The sequence below is a fragment of the Mytilus californianus genome, unplaced genomic scaffold (assembly GCF_021869535.1).
Source record: "Mytilus californianus isolate M0D057914Y unplaced genomic scaffold, xbMytCali1.0.p SCAF_7, whole genome shotgun sequence".
Taxonomy (NCBI): domain Eukaryota; kingdom Metazoa; phylum Mollusca; class Bivalvia; order Mytilida; family Mytilidae; genus Mytilus; species Mytilus californianus.
The window spans coordinates 103,769,606-103,791,892 of NW_026262723.1; the positions used below are offsets into that span (position 1 = coordinate 103,769,606).

General features: G+C 31.6%; 1 protein-coding gene across 1 annotated transcript; it reads left to right on the forward strand.

Moving 5' to 3' along the window:
* The first annotated feature begins 13,306 nt into the window (after positions 1-13,306).
* On the forward strand, positions 13,307-22,008 carry LOC127709601 (G-protein coupled receptor GRL101-like). The gene is made up of 6 exons (XM_052215203.1): positions 13,307-13,466; positions 17,665-17,819; positions 18,606-18,777; positions 18,919-19,221; positions 20,222-20,343; positions 21,937-22,008. Exons 1-6 carry the CDS (start codon positions 13,307-13,309, stop codon positions 22,006-22,008), a joined length of 984 nt encoding a protein of 327 aa, XP_052071163.1.
* Positions 22,009-22,287: the final 279 nt, after the last annotated feature.

Below are 22,287 nucleotides of genomic sequence, written 5' to 3' on the forward strand. Positions count from 1 at the left end.
ATCTTTTTCCGCCGTTGTAAGACAAAAAATTAAGTCAGCATTCGAAAGAAAAACAATTATCAATAAGGGATCATCCTTTTTAAATCTACGTTTTAATACACTTGTACGCTGTAAATATGTTTTGAAAAACAAAGGATATGGGGCATCTATCCATGACACAAAATCAGTACATGCACAGCAAAAACACATAAACGCAAAGGAACAGCGCTTTTATTGCTGCGCTTCATCTCAAAGTCACAGTGAGGCCTTCAACACAGGGAAAAAAACTCTCACCTCACTGCAAATTTGAGACGGCCCCCTAGCACCTTTTTAAGTTGTCTCATTTTGTTTAAAAGACCTCTATAGCAAATGGTTATTTATCTTCTGTAGTTTATCATCCAAAAATAACTAATTTGCAGGAAACATTCATTTTGGAACATATACAACAAACCGTGTCAAAGGTTGAAGATGTATTAAAAGTTAAGAGTTCGGCATAAAAAACGATGCATACAAATATTAGCTTATATTTTTGAAGTTAAGTATTGACACGCTCAAATTGTTTTAGATTTTGGTCTTGAAAGTACATTGTTAAAGTTCATCAATATACGCAAAGAAAAACTCATACGGGAGAGGGCAATGTCCAGAAGTTTGGACATAAAATATAATTTATCTTATTATCACTTAATATTTGTTGAGGTGCTATACTTATTACATGAAATGATTTTATTTTAAGTTTTGGAGGTAAAGAAATTAAGTTTCTATTATCAGGTACAGAATGTTCAAGTTCCCAGTACCAATGTGCAGATGGTTCATGTATACATTTAACCTTCTACTGTGACCACTTAAATCACTGCAAAGATGGATCGGACGAACTACACTGTCGTAAGTTTGTTAATCATCCGAAACATAGCAAAAATAAGAGTGTGGTATAGTTTGTTTGTTCATATCCATGAATTTATGTATGTATGTCCGTAACTTTGATAAATGTCAAATAGTAAAAGACACAATCCACAAAATGTTCACATGAAAATTATCTGTGAAAAAGGACAAAGTTGGTATACCTACCTGTTTGAAATAGCATTTCTTATTTTTGTCTCGTTTGCGAGACATAGGAATGCAAATCCGGCAGCGGCGGAGATGGTGAAAACTATTTGAATAATACTTTATATTTCAGAAGTTAGAAGACCTAGTTACTACATATCTTGTATACAAATGGCTAAAGGTCTGAGGTTTCCATCTGTGTTCCTGACCTCATTTTTATGGTTCACCGACTGCTAAAAAATGTATATTCGTTTTATCTGATGACATTTTCAGTTATTATGAGTAATAGGTAAACTATATTTGGTAAATGAAATCATTACTAGGTATGCATGTTCTTCATACAAGATTAGCGCCTGACATTAACATCATTTCAAGAACAGTTATCAATGTAAAGACTTCATGATCAAGTACAATTATCAGATACCTTAAGCAAAAAGGATAACTAAATTTTGTGTATAGAATGATAAGACAGTGTTTATCTGACCTTGACTTCATTTTCTTGGCTCATTGGTTAACGTTAAGTTTTTTTGTTAAGGTTAGTTTTGTATATAAACAATATATTATTTTTATATATAATGAACATAAGTTGTACATATCAGTCTCACAGGGTTCATTTGACCCTGACCCGATTTTCATGGTTCATTGGTCAGTGTTAAATGTTTGTGATTAAGTTTCTTAGATACTGTTAGCAAAAGTCAAATATGTTTCGTTATAAAATATATATATAGTGTGTATGTCTTTAAAACAGTCATCATATGCACTTAACCGCAGTTTTATGGTTCATTGATAATTTATGTGATACATTCGGCAAGACATTGATGTTACAGACTTTAAACATATCATTCAATCATGATCTGACCTCCTCTCGTGATCAATTGGTAAGCTTTTGTAGTTTATTCCATTTATCTTGTTCTATAAGCAATACGTTAACTTTATTTGGTGTTAGAATGATTTTAAGGTGTACTTGACTGTCAGGCAATTTTCATCTGATAACATTGACTGTCTAAATTTAACTGCACTAGATGACTTATTCCTCATTTTGATTGGTTAGATCAACTTCTGAGATGCTATAAGCAACAAGTAAGCGTATTTTAGTATGGAATGAATGTAAAGTATACGTGTCTGTCTGACAGGGTTAACATGGCCGTGACAGCATTTTCAATTGATTGTTTGGTGCATGTGTCTGTCTTACAGAGTTTATTTGACCTTGACCTCTATTCATGGTTCATTAGTCAATGTTTAGGTTTCGTGCTTTCTTCCTTTTCCGAGATACTATAAGCAATATGTTAAATGTATTTGGTGTATTGAATGCTTGTAAGGTGTAAAATTATGTCTTTCAGGGTGTACCTTGACCTCGTTTATATGAATCATTGATAATAATAAGTTTATGCAATAATTGTTGTAAAATCTGTATAATGAAGACTTTCAACATAAATTCGATAATGATGAGTGAAGCATGCGAGAAATTTCAGCATGTACACTCTTGTTAATCTCCGTTTAATTTAGTATAATATGCTAAAAAATCATATTTTGAATAAGCATTTCAGACTCATTTGTTAATGCAAATCTTTGGTTAACTGCCGTTGACCATAAAATTCTTAACTTTCGAATATATCAATTTTTATGGAACATTATAACACAGACTATTCCTGAAACTACTGAAAAATACTTAAGTGAAATTGTAAATGCTATTTTAAGAGCCTACCTATAGACTCGTGATGTGTAACAATTTGTAAATCATTTAAAACTTTAAAACATGTATTTATGTAGTGTTCTGTTTATATGGACCATAATGGGTATCACTTTTTTTTATATTATTTGTGACGAGTTGCGTTTAGGTATTCATTAGTTTTGCTTCACTAAGTGTTGTCTCCAAAAATGATACTTTATCTCTGTATTGAAATCATGTGTTTTGTTTAGAATGGAGAAGTTGTAAAGACGGCGAATGGCAGTGTGGCAACAAACAATGCATTCCTTCAGCTAAACGTTGTGACGTCACACGCGATTGTTTTGATGGATCAGATGAAATAAATTGTGGTATATACACTAATATGCTTAGCTTTTTGCAAAATCAGAAAAAAATATGAAAAGGATAAAATGCTACTTTATAGAAAGTAAATGTTCCCTTTAATACATTTGAAGGAGGAGCATTACATTTTTAATGGTTACTCTGTGGAAAATCAGAACATCATCATCATATATTCAGTGTTTCTATAAGAATCGATATGATCAGTTATTGCTAACGTGACAAAAACAAATATGATATACAACAACAAACAACAACGCTCCTGACTTGAGACAAGAACATACAAAAATCATGAATCCTAGACTAATATTTCAATTTGTACACAAACAATGGATTAAATGTGAAGACGTCCGAGAAAAAAATCTTGAGTAATGCCAAAATATAAGTATCGACAAAACAAAGGACTTCAAATGTTTATATTCGACGAGCAATAATATTAAGTTATGTTTTAATTTATTGATAACACAACCAATTTTGTAACCGGTAAAAACATTGTTCAAAAATTATATTACAGTGTTAAGGTAGCACAATACAACGATTTTATACCTCTAACTCCCCAGTTTTAAAATGCTGTAACTTTCTTTATAATGCTTGAAAATTTATAAAAGTGGTATTTATGGATAGCTAACAGATTACTCTTTCAAATTAATGCAATGTTAGTATTATACAACAATTATGTAATTAATTATAATTTTAACTGTGTCTACAAAATTTTACAAGAAATTTCCACTTTCAATTGATATTAGCTTCTTCATGGATACCCCGAGAGGGTTGATTTTATAATATGTTGTTCCTAGAGCCATTATCTACAAAAGGTTGTCTCAGATTTTGGATAGAATGTATAGATCAAATTTTACACCTAATCAAATAATCTCTACTTTTATGTGGTAAGGATGTTTACACTAATTACAGATTTATGAGAGAATGGAATACGATAGCGATAATTGAGACACCCTGTTGTAGCTCCTGCTGTGTTGATTAAGATAACGTTAAAATTTCTTGTTTAGTTATAGAGATGTCAGAGCTAAATTCATTCAAGTGAACTGACCAAGATTTTGCCATTAATTGCATAAAAATTGATTACATAATGATTGCATAACAAAAATATTGCATTCATTTAAAAGATTAATCTTTTATCTATCTATATGTACCTCTTTTATTAATTTGTATGCAGTCATAAGAAAGTAACATCATTTTAAAGGTTGGAGATTGGAAGTAAAAAAAATCTTTGTATTGTGCTACCTTAAATTAAAAAACTTTTAGATAAATTTTCTTCAAAGGTTCTATAAGTTTCCATGAATCTATCTAAATTTACGGGCTCTTAAAACAACATCACCATAAAAATCAGGATGGTTTCTCCAGTTTGTAAAAGGTTTTCTATAGATACATCCCAATTTCCAAACCAAATCTCTGTATCATATCTAAAATTTCCATGATTTACAGTCTCGCGTAGAAGGAGCATTATTGCCTCTAATGACGTCTAATGTAAGTGAAGTATGATTGAATATAAAACTATTGCTGGATTTGTGTAGATATACGAAATCACATAGGCCGTTCTATGTCAACAAAATAGGGAGGTTTAAAGTTTTGAATGGTAGAGATATTACATATACTAGATAAGTTAATAAAAACAATACCTCTTTTAATATATTCAATTTTCAGGATCTGCGTACATTCCGGAGCACCTGACATAACCCCCCGGTTTTTTGTGGGATTCGTGTTGCTCAGACTTTATTATTCTATAACGTGTTTTGTACACTGTTGTTTGTCTTTTTGTCGTTTTGTATGAGTTTTAATATCCCTTTGGTATCATCCGCCTCCCTTTTTCATTTAAAAAAAGTAACGGTAAACGTTTCAAAATTGTTCTTTAAATTTCTGTTTTTCCTTAACATATTTAAAAAAAAACAACGGAAAGAATAGATATAAATTATACTATCTGAAATATTTAACTGATTCTAAAAAAGTACAAAGTTCCAATCGAGACCTGCATTCAATAGCTTTTAAAAGTAAAGTTGTAAAATATTAAGACACTTATATCAATTTGTAGGTAAATATGATGTCAACTGAGATTGAACTAACACATAACCTTCATTTTTACAATCTGATTAAAGTTTGTACATGAGCGACAAACAAAGTTAACGGAGAAAAGTAAAAGATGTGATATAATCAGTTTGTTCTTTTATATCAAAATACTATCAGCACCGTTGTTTCGTTACATAACATAATTATAGATATTTTTTTCTCAGAAACTTGTAGTTTAAACAGTTATCAATGTTATGATAAATCATGTATCAGTAAAGATCGTGTATGTGATACTATATCTGATTGCCCTGGGGGATACAAAGAAGACGAATATGAGTGCGCTGATAGTGTCAAACAGACATCGTGTGAACAATGGTGGGTAGTCGGGGCGAGATTAAATGGAATGTATTCCATAGATCAAGGAACAGAAGGTATATTATTTAACCGCATTCGAAATAATTCTTTATTCTCATGTTTATGACCTCAAGAAAAGTTTATTTTTATGGGCAGATTTTGTTAATAAGACAATAAAAAAATAGATTACAATGGATACATGATCAAAGGAAAACTATCAAAATATTTGATAAATTTGATTAAGAAAAACCAAATGGAGTTGATCGTTTATGCTAAATTGGTATTTTTTTCAAACATTTTCACTTAACTTTTTAGATTTGCAAAAAGTATACACTAGCAATGCTATGTTACTTGGAATGTTCATTCTTAGTAGCATAGAAGTAATCAAGAAATTTCGAAATGATTGAGTTGCAAATGGAGGTGCGAGAGCTGGTGATTAATAACAATGAAAACAATTGAAGATTATTGTTAAAATCTATTTACAGTATACAAAGTCAATGTATATGTAAGAGAATGATAATCCCTTTCTTCGTGAATAAGTACGAGCGTTAGAATATTGTAAAGTACTCAAGGCTCAAATGATCTATTCAAGAAATAGTTTCATTGTCAGTGCAATGTTTATAATTGATGCATGACTTCCTTTATCGGCATGTCATTTATGGATAAGTTTTAGTGATGTGCGGACTTTCTTATCATTTGGGAAATATTTTTTTAAAAAATGCGTTATAGATATTAGGTGACACAACAGTAGAAAGAAAAGGTAGGAATTGTATGTTTTCTGATTCAGTGATTGTGAGTATGAATGTAAATCATGTAATATTTTAGTGAGGAATTATCCTGTTTTATTTATAGTTTAAATCAATTAATACATTAGAGTTACAACTAAATTTTATTTCACAGCCAATAATTTGGTCCGGCTTTTTACATCAAATACTGTTTCATTATGTCAGGAAAATGCTCAAAAATAATGCCCTTAAAAAGTTTTTAATATGTTTAAAATTTAATTTCTGTTTTTTTATTGGAATAATTGTATTGGAAATAACTATTCTCCCCAACCGCTGATCAAGTTATCAAAGTTTTGGAAAGCTAAAGATTTAGGTTATTTTTTATCTGAAAGATTTTTTTACTTCTTTTTTTGCATTGCTTTGGTATTGTTTAATTTTATAGTAATTTGAAGTTTTTTATATTTTCATAATAAAATTCACGGTACCAATTTTACTGCACCAGTAAACCAACTTATTTTGAGATTTTTGTTTGTTTCACAATTCAACTTTTAGTCAGTTTCAATCACTGTGTGATAAATCATTTCAATCTGATAAATGTGCTTCGGGGCAGTTGTAACTCATTTATAGAAACTCTTTGTTTTGAACTGTAAATAGACCCAAATAATAGGATAATCCCTTACTAAGAACATGATTTACATTCATTCTTCACAATTAAGAGGCATCAAATTCTACAATTTCATTGGTCGAGAGTACTTTGCTATATTCTAATTATTATAAGTACCCTCTTAATTTCATGTCATTCTATTTCTCTTGGATACATCTTATTAGTTATAGAACAACCAAACAATGCAGAATACTGAATTCAGAATTCAGAATTGCTCAAAATGACTACTTCCCAATTACAACATTAAAGTACGATGGTCCATTTTAAACGAACGATCCGTAACACATAAGAAAGGGTACATAAAAAAATGATTTATGAGGCTGATGTAAAATATGGAGATGTCGTGAGCCAATGAGACAACGTGGATTTTACCAATTATGTGTCACCGTACGGCCTTCAACAATGAGTAAAACCAATACCGTATAGTCAGTATTAAAAGGCTCCGATATGACAAAAAGTGAAAAAATTCACATGAAAAAGCAAATGGCCTGGCCTGATTTATGACAAAACAATAAAAAAAAACCAGATATGACAGGCAGCAATTAACGATAACCAATGAATTATATGTTCCTAACGTGGGAAATGCACATAAAAAGGTGGTTTATGAATTATGTAATGGTTCTTTGACTAAGGCTACAACTCCCTCAGGACAATTGCCCTAAGGTAGTTATGTATTTCCAATAAGGCTCATTTTCCTTTTGAAGCTCCGAATTGTTTTAAGCTTTACATACATGTTGTATTGACATCACCAAAGATATGATATTCTAGATCACACAAATATGTATTTGTTTTAATTTACATAAAAATTCAGTGGTTATCGTCATATTTGTTTTACGATTATTGTTTTGTACATCAGGCCTTTGGTTTTCTAGTTTGAATGGAATTCCATTTAATAATACAATACTAAAGAGGTACTGCTTTCTTTGATTTGACAAGGAAACTCAAACGGATGCACTACTCCTTTGCACGATCTAATCCCTAGTTTCTAACAAATAACTTACTTCCTTGCATAAACAACATCCTTAAAGGATAACATACTTCTTTACAAGAAAGAACAATAAGTTAAATCAAGGAGTGCACAGTCGTTTTGATTAGTTTTGAAGGCACTTTTGACTAGACACTAAACGTGGCACCTCCCCGTATACTGGTATTCATTCATGTGCAAATTTACAACAAAATAAAGCTTTGTTTAAAACTGTAATTTCACTCAATGTTGCTTGATGATCTTTGAATAAACAAAAAATACCAATAATATATTTTCTATCTAAATATCATCTAGATAAAAACAAAAATGTCTGATATGCTATTATCCCAAACACTTACATGTACTGTCTTTATTTCGAATTGATTCACAGCTGCAATGAAACGTGATTCTCGAAGACAGTTCTGCATATATAAATCACTAATTGTCCTCGTATTTACAACCTTGACTTTAGATGCTTTGTTGTAGAAAAAAATTATTATTTTATTTTTAAACGTTATATTCCCAGTGTTTCGTCTTAACTACAACAAGCAAAAGCTCTAGCACATTAATATTCAAGTTTAAATCAATAATAAATCCTTGAAACTCCTTGTGTCTTTAATTCCACGATCAACAACCAGTAAAACAAGCATTAGAAAAAATTTAAAAATCTGACTTCAATTCTTCAATAACCAAAGCATATACATGTACTTCATTATACAAGGGTACAAAAATTTACCGAGAAAAAATTCTTTTTAACCATTTTTAGGTATTTCTATCCACTCTAAATTGTTTACCAATTTAATGATCTTGACATAAACAATCTATCGGGTCTTCGAAACTGCTATATTCTATTTCCCTACAAGAAACTGGATATCTCTCATTTTAACTTATGTTTAGAGACCAGGTCTTTAATGAATACTTTATATCATCAAGTTTGTTTGGTGGTGTTTCTAAAGTTAGAGCTACTATACCACATATTATGCCTAGGAGCTCTGTAAGCGAGTTTGTGACTTGCTTCATCAGAACCACATGAATCAAGTAAATATTTCAATTCAATGAAAACTTTTTCAGACTTGCTTTGAATCTCTGCACCAGCAAAATTATCCAAATCTAGTTATTGCCAAGTGAGATTTCACTGAGTGACAAACTTCTTGCAAATCCGCATACCAAATATTGAATGAAACAATTGCCACTGGCGTAAAGGAAGTGACAATTAATCCAAACAAATATCAAATTTTCCTTTCGTAACTAGGAATAACTCTCATCCCTAAGCATTACAGCATTACAAGAAAATGAAGGTTGAAAGCAATAGCTCAAATGTATATATATCATTATTGTCTTAAACCTAAGCCAAAAATTTGAAAAATACGTATCAATCTTTGCCAACATTGCACTTCAAATGAAGCGATGGACTGTTCACAGTTAATGGTCCAGGAGATCAAATATCTTACCGATTGTATCTGACTTTTTATTTACAGCTCAATTAGTTGATATAATACAAGTCATTATTATGTGAAACATAACCAAATTATGGATTTCTCATTGCATATTCTTTCATTGACGTCTACGGCGCATTTACATTATTCATGTTACAAACAGAATTGATGCTCATTTTGGTGTAGTGTTTTGTCGACGCTAAGTTATGGGGTTAATGGTAACTTGTCACTTGCACATGTATATAATCAAAGCGTTTGAGGTCATACAAAGAAATGCAACTTTTATAAAAAGCAATTCATGTTTACGTTCCAAAAATATTCGGAAACTGGCCAAATGTAGTAAACATACAATGACTTCCAAATTAGAAATGTAATTTAAACAAATGTGATGAAGTCAAACGGACATTACAAATGCATATGGCTTTTTTGCATTTTGACGATATAGATACCCTAAAACACACAGAGAATGAAGAGAAAAGACAATAATAAGAGTACAAGAAAAAAAATAAAAGATGAATGAAACGTTACCCTGTCATTGATTACTAAAAAAAAACGTTTCTTTATGAAGGTAGAAATTTTCCATGCGTCTGTCCATTTATCCCCTTGAATATTATGGGTCGTTTAGGAATTTACTCATTTTGTTTGATCAGATTAGAAAATATGGAAGCAAGAAGTTTACCATTTTTCAGATTTTTTCGCCTGTAGGTAAATGTAAAAATGTTTTTGAAATAAAGGCATTGATAACTAGATGGCTCTTATATTCAAAGGGTTGGCAAATAATTTGGTACATATTACAGTTATTATTGAAATCGTACAGAACAAAATCATTATAATCTTCACCAAAAAACAATATGTGGAAATAGTTTGTAACCACTATAAAATAACATATGTAGGTAAATATAATTTTATTTTATAAAATTGCCTTTTTAAGCTAACTGTCAAAACTTTGCTTCCAAAAATAATACCCACGGACGCACAGACAATCATATAGTTTGTACATAAATAACGTTATCACTTTAGAAACGGTATTTGACACCCCAAATCATTATTACTCCCTTTTTTAAGTACAATGTATATCGGAATGATTCTTTTAAGGTATAAATAGCAGTTCATTGACGCTTTATACGTTCAATTTGCATTGTAAAGTCATTTTTAAAGTATAATATAAATAAGAAGATGTGGTATGAGTGTCAATGAGACAACTCTCAATCCAAGTCACAATGTATAAAAAGTTAAAAATCATAGGTCAAAGTACGGCCTTCAACACGGAGCCTTGGCTCACATCGAACAGCAAGCTATAAAGGGCCCCAAAAAGACTAGTGTAAAACAATTCAAACAGGAAAACCACCGGTCTAATCTATATAAAAAAACCAGAAACGAGAAACGCTTATGAGCCACACCAATAAACGACAATCACTGAATAACAGGCTTCTGATTTAGGACAGGTGCATAAAAATGCAGCGGGTTTAAACGTTTTAACAGGCACCAACCTTCATCCTAACCTGAGACAGTAGAGTAACATTACAACATTAAAAGATACACTATAAAATATCAATTGAAATTGCTTAACTAGATCAAAAAGACATTTTAACAAAAACAAGTAAACATACACTGAACGAATAAGTTAGACCTATGACAAAATATAAATACAATGTCTATATAATGGAATTTGATGCGACTGTCATACAAGTGAGAGGTTTAGCTAGCTATAAAACCAGGTTCAATCCACCATTTTCTACATAAGAAAATGCCTGTAACAAGTCAGGAATATGACAGTTGTTATCAATTCGTTTGATGTGTTTGAGCTTTTGATTTTGCCATTTGATTAGGGACTTTCCTTTTTGAATTTTCCTCGGAGTTCAGTATTTTGGTGATTTTACTTTTTAATAAAAAAAAAAGATGTAGGAACCGTGTCAAAAAGACAACTCTTACCTGGGACAAAATGGCGTGAAATAAAACAACGTACACAGGTAAATTTAAATACTGTGCATTCATTTATTTTCGTGGGTACCAATTTTCGTGGATTAAGGAAAACTTAAATGTTCGTGGATATTTAATTTCGTGGTTTTGCCGAAGTCTGCATACAAACCTATAGAAAATTTGTTATTCTTTGATCATTTAATTTCGTGGTTCACCTGCACCCACGAAATCCACGAAAATTGGTATCCAACGAATAATAATGAACCCACAGTATAATAATTTGTTGTTAGGAGTACGGAATGCATTTTTTACAAAATTAATAAATTTGTTGTTCACAGTACGAGTACAGAATTGAAAGTTTATCGTTATACAAATTCTTATCAAAGGTGGTACATATTAAAAATAGTGAGACGAGATTTAACACAAAATAAGTAAACATTGAATAACAGAAATGCATTACAAATTGTGTCAATAGGTCAAATTAACACGAAAGTACGATTTGAGAGTACTCGCAGTTACTGAAAGCTAGTTAAAAGCCAAAAACAATTAATAATAAAAAATCATGCATCAGAGACTAAAATCAATTAAAACACATCCCAGGGATTTAGTGTTTTAACGTCATGGACAGTTAAAGAAGATATGACTTGTGCAATGCCAAAATAAAAGTATCGACAGGCAGTAGGATCGTTAGGATTTAAACTTATAAAAATATGGATCATGTTATATATAGATAAAGCAATCTCTAAATAGAAAATAAACGTGGATCTTTATTTATACATCCCAAAAAACCATTCGAAAAGAATATAAATTTAGTTATTTTTTAATTTGTTAATGACAAAATCGATGTTAGTGCCAATGAAAACAATATTCAAAGATCTTATTACAACATCACTAAGATAACCTTTACTAATAAGTTTGTTTAAAGGTTCGATGAGTTTACACGGATCACATAGTGATTTCCACGCTTTTAGTACAATATTACCGTAGCATTCAGGATGTGAAATATCGTTGGTACAGCCAAATTTACTAATCAAATCTTTGTATCTATGAAAGAATTTAGTGAATGTTTTAAGTAATTTATGGTAAATAATGTATATTGTTAAGTCGCTTGTGTGTTTTTCTTTTCTAGTATGCTGTATCAAAACATTACATAACAAATATATCAATATTGTGGTTGAAGAGCTTTTGGTTTCATAAAGTAAAGTTTGAAAATAATTCAAACACGTTACAATACGGGAGGATATCATTTCCAACTTTTTTTTATTTCAGATACATATTTGGTATACTGTGAATTCAATGATCAAGGCAATACTTTACTGGTTTCAACATTCTTTTATTATAATTATGTTGCCTTATACTCTAGCTTTTATGGTGGTTCTAATAAACTTGAAATTACACTTGAAAAAGTATATAGTTTTCCTGAGGATATGATAAAGAATGTAATGAAGAAGGACAACCAACAGTGTTCACAAAATGTGAAACTAACATGCTATTACCACGACGCTATATCTTCTGATGACTCTGGAGAGTATACGGAATCTGTTGTCATGGTTGTTGAGGCATGCTATAAAAAGCAAGTAAATGAACTTAATTTAATTCTGACGGACAACGTACCATCATTCTCGTAGTCATAAGAGTTGTTTCATTTATACAAAATCCAAAGCTTTTGCACTGTTTACCACCATCTACTGCTTGTGCTTGTTCTTCGAACTGTAAGCCCTGATGAAAGTTTATGTAGAAATGGTTTCGACATTTGTCGAATCACTCTGATTGTGATAAATATCAGCTGTTTGTGGTAAACGGTATTGTGTCAGATTTATGTAGTAAAAAAGCGTTTATTTATTTTGTTTTTATCGAGTTTGTTTGAGCTCTTTGAAGTTTGGTATATATGTTGTTTCCGATTCTAATGATCACATTGTATGCTTTTCATAACACTGTTTAACACCCATAAAAAATTGAACATGGTAAATTCAACGTAATTTTACTATATATTTGAAAGTCAATAGAAATGCAGGTATTTGATAGTCAGACAAAAAGCTAATTCAATAGTGCACAATATAACACCTTACAATTCATACCGTATAGATGCAATATGAAACTGTTTCAAACAAAGTCTATTCCATTATCTTTATCACATTAGTTTCCTTGTTCTGTAGTTGCCATTGTATTGGAGGCATGGACTGGAGTCAAGTAGATGTCAATAGAGTGTTTACTGATAGTATAGTCATTTCAAATCCCGATAGACTTCCTTTTTATCGTTACGCTGTTATAGACAAATCTTACAGTGACGAGGGGTTTTATGATGTGACAGTTGGACCTGTTGTATGTAAATCAGGTAAAATTTTAAGTACAGACAGCATTAATATATGTTAAAATGTTTTAGCTGAAAAAAAATAAAGAAAAGTTATAAACCTGAATTATCGTTTCTGATGTTTGCGAAAAACAACACCATACTTTGGATATTCAATTAAAAATTTTATGTTAAAGTGTAGCACGAAATTTAATTGACAATATCCTTGCCATCTTCGCCTATTTAAAGTCATATGCATTCTTGTAATGTCTCTTTTTGTGTCTGTTAAATACGTCATTTGTACATCATTATTTATTGTGTGCTTCATCCTCTTAGATGAATGCGTTTAATTAGATTTTTCATTAAAAGTATAGAATACCTTTTACCTTATAATGTCATCTGTGTTTATTTTATTTTTTTTCCCTTCGTTTATCTTTTTTAATCGATTTATAAGATTTGAACATCGGTAAACTGCTCTTATTTTTATTTGTCAGAAATTTCGAAAAATGTTTCCCGTAGCCAGTCCCTTTGCTCTGATGGAAAGTTGTATAACTATACAGATCACTGCGTAATGCGTGTAAATGAAAGAAGTGATATAAAAGGTTGTAGAGATATGACTCATCTTCAGCACTGTGGTAAGAAAAACAAATTGTACTATAAAAACACTCCCCTCACATGTGGAGCAGAATCTGCTTACCCTTCGGGATCATCTGATATCACCCCGTGGGTGGAGTTCCTGTTGCTCAGTCATTAGTTTTATACATTGTGCACACTGTTATTTGACTTTTCGTCGTTTTTCGTTTTTTGTCATGGCGTTGTCTGGTTTTCTTCAACTAATTGTATGTATATCCCTTTGGTATCTTCCACCTCTCTTGTTCAAATGACTAAGAATAGTCCCCCAGTTAACACGTAAACTGTTCGGTACCTACGACTGGAGTCGAGTTAAAAGCCACCATCTTTTTATTGTGATATTGTACCGAGTTTGAACATATGTAAAGGTTCTTTAATCTAGGGTTTTTTTATAGGGTTTTCATCCGATTTTCAACCTAAAAAAAGAAGGAGCATAAAGGGATGGTTTTGACCAAAATAAATAAAGGTTGTGAGAAGTATTTCAAATTTGCACATAATGTTTTGAAATGCATAAAATCAAAAAGAGAATGTCAAGTATGAATGAAATGGTATAGAACAATAGGGGAAAATAAATTTGATTTGAAACTTTTGACTATTTGGTCTTGGTTTGATTTAACATGAGCGTTAGTACAGTAAGGTAATATATTTCAATGGAACTATGACAACAAGGACGTTGTAAGACATAAATACCATTTATATTGGCACTTATTTTGGATGTTGGAATTCAGGAAAAAGGATAACTCATGTGCAGCTTGTTTATTGTTTAGCTTGAAAAATGAAATGTAACGACTGACTAACAAACTGATGAGACAAAACTAGACACTGTGCATGAATGAATCGAAGCTGTTCGGTCAAGCATTTAGAAGCGTATTCAAAATTACGATGTATAATTAGCACATGGTTTTCTTATCCTTTCAAGAAGCCCAAGGTTGTGGTTGTTTTATCCTCTCTTCGAGACAAATTTGTTTATTGTTTCAGCAGACAAAGCTTCAAGCAATATTGTTTTAGATGCAAAAATTATTATTTGGAATGACTCATTAAAGAACTTGGAATTCAAAGCAAAACTGGGAATCTTACATATGCCCCTAAATCATTCACGAAAGTGGAGATGTTTTTAAAATCATAAATCCGCCCTTTTCTCCCTTGGTATTAACATAAAAAAGGACGATCTAAACCTCCAACCGTTTAACTTACTGCATACCTAAACGTCACCAAAATCATTCTACAGTACAAAATGGCTTTCAGTAATATTGTGATGAGGTATGCTTTGAAATCCAAAATTGAATAAAAAGAAAAGGCTTTACAGCAAAACTTTAAAGAAATATATGTCAACAGAAACAATTATATGTAGTTCTTCGCATTCTCTTTTTCGTGATAAAACAATAACCGAAAACCAAATATGAAAGACAAAACAATAAACGAAAAACAAAATAGACAGAAAAGCGCTTCGGACGTATGCAATTTGTAACGTGTTGTTTTCATTTTTTACTAAAACTTGGTACGATTTATTGTTCTATGTATCGAATGGACAACTGTCTATAATTGAATGATCTTGTGTTTAATTGCAGAAAACATTCCATTCTTGTTTCAAACTATAAATCTGCGAATCTTTCTTCAATCCCCCCAAAAATACACTTTTATAAAATACATTTTTTTGTAGAAAAAGAGATTTGCCAGCCAGGATTCTTCAAATGCAAAGAGGGTCACTGCATTTCATCGAGCTTACTTTGTGACGGCAGAAAACATTGCACCCATGGCGATGATGAATTATTTTGTGGTAACCATGGATTATAAGTCTTCTTGACATAATAAGTTGTTTTCATCCTAATTCACACGCTATTTCTTGAATAAGTATCATCAGACTATAGCTATATTGTCTTCATCGATGCTAACATTGTTTTTGTTTTTAATCAATTAAAACATAACTAAAACATTTAGCTGTTTAATTATCAACATTCCCGTTGATGTTAATATTTTGGCATTGGACAATGCCAGGTTTTTCTATGTCTGTTTGACACGCCTTTACAAAAAATCTTTTGGATGTGTAGTTATTGAAATTTCAGTTTAGAGAAACATGGTTTATTTATTAGTTGGAATTGGTTTCGAAATAGATTTTACAAACTGCGTGTTCACTAAAGCCGGTACCGTGTGTATTTTTTTTCTGTTGATTGAGTTTTTGTTTGCTAAGTGCCAATTTGATTAGTCACGTCTTTTGTAACTGATTCTCATAGTTTGTTCTTGAGTTGTGCCATTACATTAATGTCCCAGATTAGTTACACTAATATTTCAGGTAAGTTAAGGATTGAGCACTCACAAACATGTTTAACCCCACCACATCATGTTTGTGCTTGTCCTAAGTCATTCGCTGCTGTTTGCATTATTTTTTTTTTCGACGATTGTTTCCTCATGAAATAGTCCATTGGTTTTCTCTTTTAAATTGTTTCATATTTTGTCCCGCAGGAGCCTTTTGTAGCTTACTTTACGATATGGATTTTGATCATTGCTGAAGGCTGTACGGTACCCTTTAGTTTCATCCTCGTCCGTATGTCTCTGATGGATAGTTCTCTCATATGCAATCATTCAACATCTCTTTATTTTCATAGTTAACAAGATGCTCGAGACAAAAAGTTGACGCATTCAAAAACCTTCAAAAGCGTGAAATCTAGAAATGGCTTAACAGAACCTATAAAACCGTCTCTTTATTATACAGCTAAGAAATTTAGAAAGAAATATTCTTAGCTGTATAATAAAGAGAAATTTTAAAATATCAGTCCATAACATACTCGGTTCCAAATGTACTGCACCAGATACCCATTTCGACAATTAATGTCTCTTCCGTGATGCTCGAGGTCAAAATGTCTGAAAAGAAAAAAGCAAAGACAAAATTTGAAGAGTTGATAAAACAAAAAACAAAAACATAAGAATAACCGAAAACGACAAAAAATCAACATTTAGATTCAGGAATGATCTAAAAAGACTCCTTAAAAGGCCCGCAATTTAATTTAATTCGGTTACTCTGTTGTAACTGAAAAGCTTTTACCTTCATCAGAATCTGTTGCACTTTATTTGATCGCGCTACGAAATAAGGGATTAACTGCTTTACCTGCATTTTTTCGTTTTCACATCCATCGCTCATCAGCTTCCGGTAAACGAATACATAAAGCTAAGGAATTATAAGGGAGCTTATATCTATATTCACAAGCAAATGCAAGTATTCTCGAAACAAATGAACGTACTATTGACTCTAAATTGTGTTATCACTTTTCCATTTCAAAAGATACTTTACATTTTTATGGTAGGGTAATCATTACAGATAAAAATGCTTATAAAATAACATGTTCTTTCTCAAAATCTACAATAAATTTGTTTTAATAATAATATGAACAAAGGTATGATATCAATTTCAGTAGGGAAGCATCGATCGCTAAGAGGATATAAACAGAGCCAAAACCTTCAAATGTCAACTTTTCTGAAAGAGAATGGAAACTTAAGATTTAGACATTTAGTTTTACTAATTTATCAACTTTTCAATTTTCAATCACAACTTATCATTATCATCTTTTAATTTGTGATAGTTTATACAAATTTGATTTTTATATATGATTGCTTTCAGGAAATTTGACCTGTCCTGGATTATATAGATGTCAACAGTCAACCACTTGTTTGTTATTTGATGAGGTTTGTGACAACATTAGACAATGTCCTCATGGGGATGATGAAGTTGGATGTTATGTCACATGTCCTATTGGGTGTTCATGTGAAGGTTTAGTATTTATATGTCATCAAAAAGAAGTAGAAACAATTTTCAGGGATTTATCTATTGAAGCTAAAAAATTAGATTTAAGCAGCTCATTGTTTCCAAATAATGATTTGATTGTTCGTGCATATACGTATCTTGCTGAATTCAAACTGTTCAACTGCAGCATTGACAATATTATGCCATACTCATTTGAACAATTAATGAACCTCCTTCATTTAGATTTGAGCAATAACAAATTGAAGGTTCTGCAAAGTTACACGTTCTATGGTCTCACCAAACTAGTAACCTTAAACTTAAAAGACAATCTGATGCTGGGATTAATCAAACCAAATACGTTCATGTCATTACCTAATGTGAAAGATTTAGAACTGTCTGGAACTAGAATAATAAAACTTTTCAATGGGACTTTTAATGGTTTAGACAACCTTGAAACGTTTAACATAACAGGGAATGGACTAACAACTGTAGAGAAAAACGGATTTGATGGACTTGTATCTCTTTTGTCTATTGATTTGAGACAAAACGATGTGACAAAATTTTCTCCTGATATATTTTCTCGCCTTTCTCATTTAACACAAATGAAAACTGATTCCTATATATTTTGTTGTTTAAAACCAGAATCTGTTTCCACAGAGAATTGTTCCCCCAAAATGGACGAATTTTCCTCGTGTAGGGATTTGATGAGAAATGATGTATTGCGAGGGTGCCTATGGATTATTGCTATAAATGCCTTAATTGGAAATGTTGGAGTTATACTTTATCGTATAATCTACGAAAAAACGCTGCTATTTAAGGCAAATTGGTTATTTATTATGAATCTTGGTGTTGCAGACATGTTGATGGGTGTGTACCTAGGGATCATTGCTTTTGTTGATATGTACTACTCTGGAAACTACATTTTACATGACAGAGAATGGCGAGATAGTACTGTATGTAAATTTGCAGGTATCCTTGCGGCCATTTCATGTGAGGCATCTGTTTGTTTCGTCATGTTAACGACTTTTGATTGCTATCTAATGGTACAGTTTCCATTTGGCAGATGGAGGATAACATACAAAACAGCAAAGGTTTCGACTTTGGTTTGCTGGTTATTTGTAATAATTATAGCTGTGGTCCCGATTTTTGAAACGGCATATTTTAATATGTTTTATTCCAGAACAGCAGTTTGTTTGGCTTTACCATTTTCCCGACAGAAAGTCAGCGGATGGGAATATTCAACAGCTATTTTCGTGTTTTTCAATTGTACTGCGTTTATTGTAATAGCTTGGTGCCAATTGTCAATTTACCAAATAGCTAAAAGTAGTAATAGAATAATGACGAAGAGGACAAAACAAGACCTAACACTGGCTAGACGATTATTCTTAATTGTTTTAACGGACTTTCTATGTTGGTTTCCCGTTGGAATAATGGGTAAGTCATCCATAAATCAAGGTACGAAAATTGATATGTAAAACACAAAATAGCGGTATTAACACCTAAAGATGGGTACAGAACACCTGAGGGACTTACATCTTTAAAATAAAGCTGAACGTTTTAATTACATACCATTAGTAAAATGAAATCAAGCTTCTCAATGATCAAAATTAATGTATGTCAAACTGCTATATATCCAATGAAATTATTCCTGTAAATGGTGTTCGTCAAATGTTTTGACAATATATCAGGTCAAAGTAAATATTTTTTGAACATTTTATGAAAATTTAACGAGCCAAATCTATTTTGTGAAAATTGTTGGGTACCCCCTTAATGTACCTGCACAGCTCAGTAGTCAGTGATTGGGTACTGACATGATATAAAGCATACTTTTCTTGAATTGTCTGTTTATCGATTTTGAAATTAAGAAACTATGAGGTTCCAACTCCCTCATGCAAAGTTGACCACAGCTGGATTTTGCTATTTTTTAGGTCCCTTTTGGTCATACAGCTGTTTAAGTGTTTCGGCAATTAACCATCCTTGGTTTTCAAATAATTGGTTTCGAGTGTTCCTGATGAAGGTACATCCAGATAAGCACTTCGAACGCATAAAACTTATTAGGTGTTATTTTCACTGTTTATGTAGTAAGGAGTATCAAAATTGTTTACGCCATCTTGGATTGCAAAGAATCAGTAGAGAAATTTACTAAAATTGGCTTATTTGTCCCTCATGCAAAGCTCTAATTCCGTGCTCGGCTTATGCTCAACTTTTTATAGCTTTCTGGATTTTCAAATATTTTTGACTCGAGTATCACTGAAGAAACTTTTATTGTCGAAATGAGCATCAGGTGCAGATAATTGGTACCAATAATATTATTATATAGATGTAATGCATTTGCATTAATTTCAGTTTAAATGAAGACATACTAGTAGTATATGAACGTATGGTAATATCTTCATAATACCGAAATTGATCTATTTTTCTATTCATTTGTTAGGTATACTAGCAATGGCTGGTCAAGTATTTCCGTCAGAAGTTTATTCTTGGGTAGCTGTATTTGTGATGCCACTAAATGCAGCATTGAACCCTTTTCTTTATACGTTTTCAACAATAAAGCAGGTACTTATGCTAAACAATAATACACATTTGCTCAAAGTAAAACTTTATTACCGTGATTGATTGGGTATATTTTGAAAAACAATTATATTAACATTATCAAGTCAGACCTCACACAAAACATACAGTTAAAACTGAAAGAATGCTTTATTTATGTTTATATAATTTTGTGAAAATTTATTTTTCATAATCTATATATCCGGGGTATTTGAATTTCCCACGGACTGACCTTGATTGTCGGTTGCATGATATCATGTCCCGTTTGATATTTGTTTCTTTATTCTTGTCTCATATTTTTTGAAACACAACTTGACTTTATTATAGTAAACCTCTTATCATATTATTATATGTTTTAATTGATACATTTTTAAAAGCACTGTTATACAAGGAACATACTCCCTCATGTCATCTTATATGGAATACCTTCATTTAATTACTGGAAAAATGTGTAACAAGTGTATTGAGTTCGAATTCATTAAATGTATTGAAGAATTAAGAGTATCGACAGTCAGAAAGTGTACCTCTGAAATCTGAAATGTTTTCACACGTGACAACTCATCACTGTCCACCTGTTGACTATTGTCTCTTCATTCTGTTCAGTAGTACGAGAGAAGAAGGGACGATTTTTTCATGACGAGAAAAAAATTGTTGACGGATGAATGGACGTAATGTATGTGAAATAAATTAGCGCAATTAAACTTGATACTTATTTAACTAAAGCATAAAGGAGAAAAACGGCATGACCAGTAACCAATTACATCGGCTTATATATGTCTGATTAAAACTGGAAATCCATTATGTACAAGCCGCTTCTTACACTAAGGGGTTACAGTTATCGGACAACAGATCTTAAATCATTAATTGTATATAGATTATTGTTACATACCTGCTAAATGCATATCAAGGAATATTTAATCTAAAACCGTTTTTTTTTTTAATTATTCATATTTGATTGCTCATTTGTAGAAACCCAATATTCTTGGTAAGATGTCTAGCAAAATATTTCAGATGTCTAAAGTTAAAGACCGACGTAAAGGTAAGAACAGAAATGTTACCAAAGATACAAGCATTTATCATTAAGGATTCAGACACGCGTTTCGTCTAAACAATAATCACCGGTGGCACTCGAATCCAAACAATTGGCAGCCAAAATCAATAACGAAGTTGAAGAAAGTTTTAAACCAGGCAGTAGTCATTTTGATTCTCAGGTCTTTATGATTATCAATGATATTTCATGTCAGCACTGATAAACTCATCATAGATACCAGGATGAAAATGTGTACTCCAGAAGCGTGTTTCGTCTATAAAATACTCATAGGTGACGCTGTAGATAACTTCGGAGGAGAAACGTCATTATCAAAAACGAAAATTAACTGATAAAGCTTTTGGTATTTAGGTATTGTTACTTGACTGGGCATTTCATTTTTCTGGAATATTTCAAGCATGCTCCAACATTTATGTGGTATGTTCTAAAAGTTTGAAAAAATAAAAAAGGAGGTTTTACCGTCTTTTTCTTGTGAATGCTTATTGATTGTGTCCTTCAAACCAAAATGTTGCGAATTGTTTATGCCTACTAAAAATGATATACTATTTCAGATGCATCTGATGAAATTTGCATGGCTTCTGTATTTATCAACAATGCACAGATTCTTCAGACGAGGCACATAACGCTGAGAGAACTGTTTGCTACGAGGAAACTTACCATTGAGGAGAGTATTCGTCTGGTCTCACAACTTACCGCTGCATTGGCATACTTGCATCATCGTTATTTAACACTTTGTCAACCAGTTTCTTTGGATAATTTAGTTGTCTTTATGGATAGAAAGGTAATTTTGAATGTCATCAGTGAGGATTGTTTGTGTCTTCTATATATTTTTATCATACAGTCTTTGGTGTCAACTCTATACTCTATCAACACCAAAATCCGAAATGGACAAACACACTCAA